Source organism: Galeopterus variegatus, unplaced genomic scaffold, assembly GCF_000696425.1.
Source record: "Galeopterus variegatus unplaced genomic scaffold, G_variegatus-3.0.2 Scaffold5301, whole genome shotgun sequence".
In the NCBI taxonomy this organism is placed as follows: Eukaryota; Metazoa; Chordata; class Mammalia; order Dermoptera; family Cynocephalidae; genus Galeopterus; species Galeopterus variegatus.
In genome coordinates, this window is record NW_007731412.1 from 58,028 (window position 1) to 59,577 (window position 1,550).

General features: G+C 47.5%; 1 protein-coding gene across 1 annotated transcript in view; it reads right to left on the minus strand.

The window, feature by feature from the left end:
* Positions 1-338: 338 nt before the first annotated feature.
* Positions 339-1,550, minus strand: part of IZUMO2 (IZUMO family member 2) — a 20,976-nt gene continuing 19,764 nt past the window's right edge. Inside the window, exon 7 of the mRNA XM_008589217.1 lies at positions 339-381. Coding sequence (XP_008587439.1) covers positions 339-381 — 43 coding nt within the window. The remainder of the gene's footprint in view (positions 382-1,550) is intronic.

Sequence of the window (1,550 nt, forward strand, 5' to 3'; positions counted from 1 at the left end):
ACACTGATCACTGCTTTTCCTCTTCTTAAACATCCTTGATGGTCTAGTTACATTCTCTCCTCCCCAAAGAGGAAAGGTTGCCCCTACAAACCCTTAGAATAGGTTGTCCATCCCTTTTGAAGGTCCAAACACTTCTACCTTGAATTAGGATAATTGGTGTCTACGGTTGAGTAAGACCTGGTCTCAGCCCTTGAGGAGCACCCAGTTGAGTAGAGAAACAGAGCTGGATGCCAACTGGGGGGAGGGTCCCCAGGAAACTGACAAAAGCATTGAAAAAATTGTCACAAATTTTATTAAACTTCTTTTCCTTTCTCCTTAAAAACGCTGAAGCCACCAGTCTACTGCAGCAGGAGTTTTCGATTTTGCCTGTATGTGCAAGCCCTGGTCAGAGAGAAAAGGGCTGGAGGTTAGAAAGAGAGTTTCAGCCCCCTCCAGGTCAACCCCCCCGACCAACTTCCCTCCAATCATTGGCTTGATTTGGCTCAGCCGGTGACATCATAGGTCTCTGGGCAAATTTCCAGGGTTCTCAGCCAATCCGTGTTGGTTCATGAGGGAGGAAGGAGAGAAAGGTTGGGACTGGGAGTGAGGGTAAAGTGTGGTAACAGAGCTGAAAGAGGCAGGAGGAGACACAGGGAGGGAGACTCAAAGAGAAAGGAGAGAGAGACAAGAATGGAGAGAAATTAGGAAAAGACAGAAACCAGGTATAGTGGGTTAAACTGTGCTCCTCACCCCCGAAAAGATATATTCAAGTCCTCACTCTCAGTACCTTTGAATGTGACCTTATTTGGAAATAGAGACTTCGCAGATATAATTAAAGTGAGATGAGATCACCCTGGATTTAGGCTAGGCCCTACGTCCAATGACTGGTGTCCTTATAAGAGAAAGGAGGAGATTTCAGACATAGATACAGAGGGAAAAGCCATGTGAAGACGGAGGCAGAGACTGCAGGAAAGCCAGGAGCCAAACAATGTCAACGATTGCCAACAGCCACCAGCAGCTAGGAGACAGGCCAAGAATGGCTTCACCCTCAGAATCCCCGGAAGGAACCAGTCCTGCCAATCCCTAGATTTCATACTTTTTGCCTCCAGAACTCAGAGAATAAATTTCTGTTCTGTTTTGCTTTGTTTGCAGCTGGCCTGTTCAGGGATCTGAACCCTTGACCTAAATTTGTGTTGTTTTAAGCCATCCAGTTTGGGGTCATTTGTTACAGCCACAATAGGAATCAGTACACAGGGAGACAGAAACAAGGAGAGTCAGAGATGGAAGAGAGGCTGATATGACAGAGCAAGCTCATAGTGACAGGTGACACTCACTGGGCATTCACCATGTGCTAAGTCCTGTTGAGAGTGGTCACCAAATCCAATGCTCACCACCACCTCTGAGAGGGAGGCATGGGGATTATCCCCATTTTGAATATGAAGAAACTGAAGCTTTAAAGAATGAAGGCTCGGGCCGGCCTGTGGCTCACTTGGGAGAGTGCGGTGCTGATAACACCAAGGCCACGGGCTCGGATCCTATATAAGGATGGCCGGGTAGCTCAATGGCTGAGC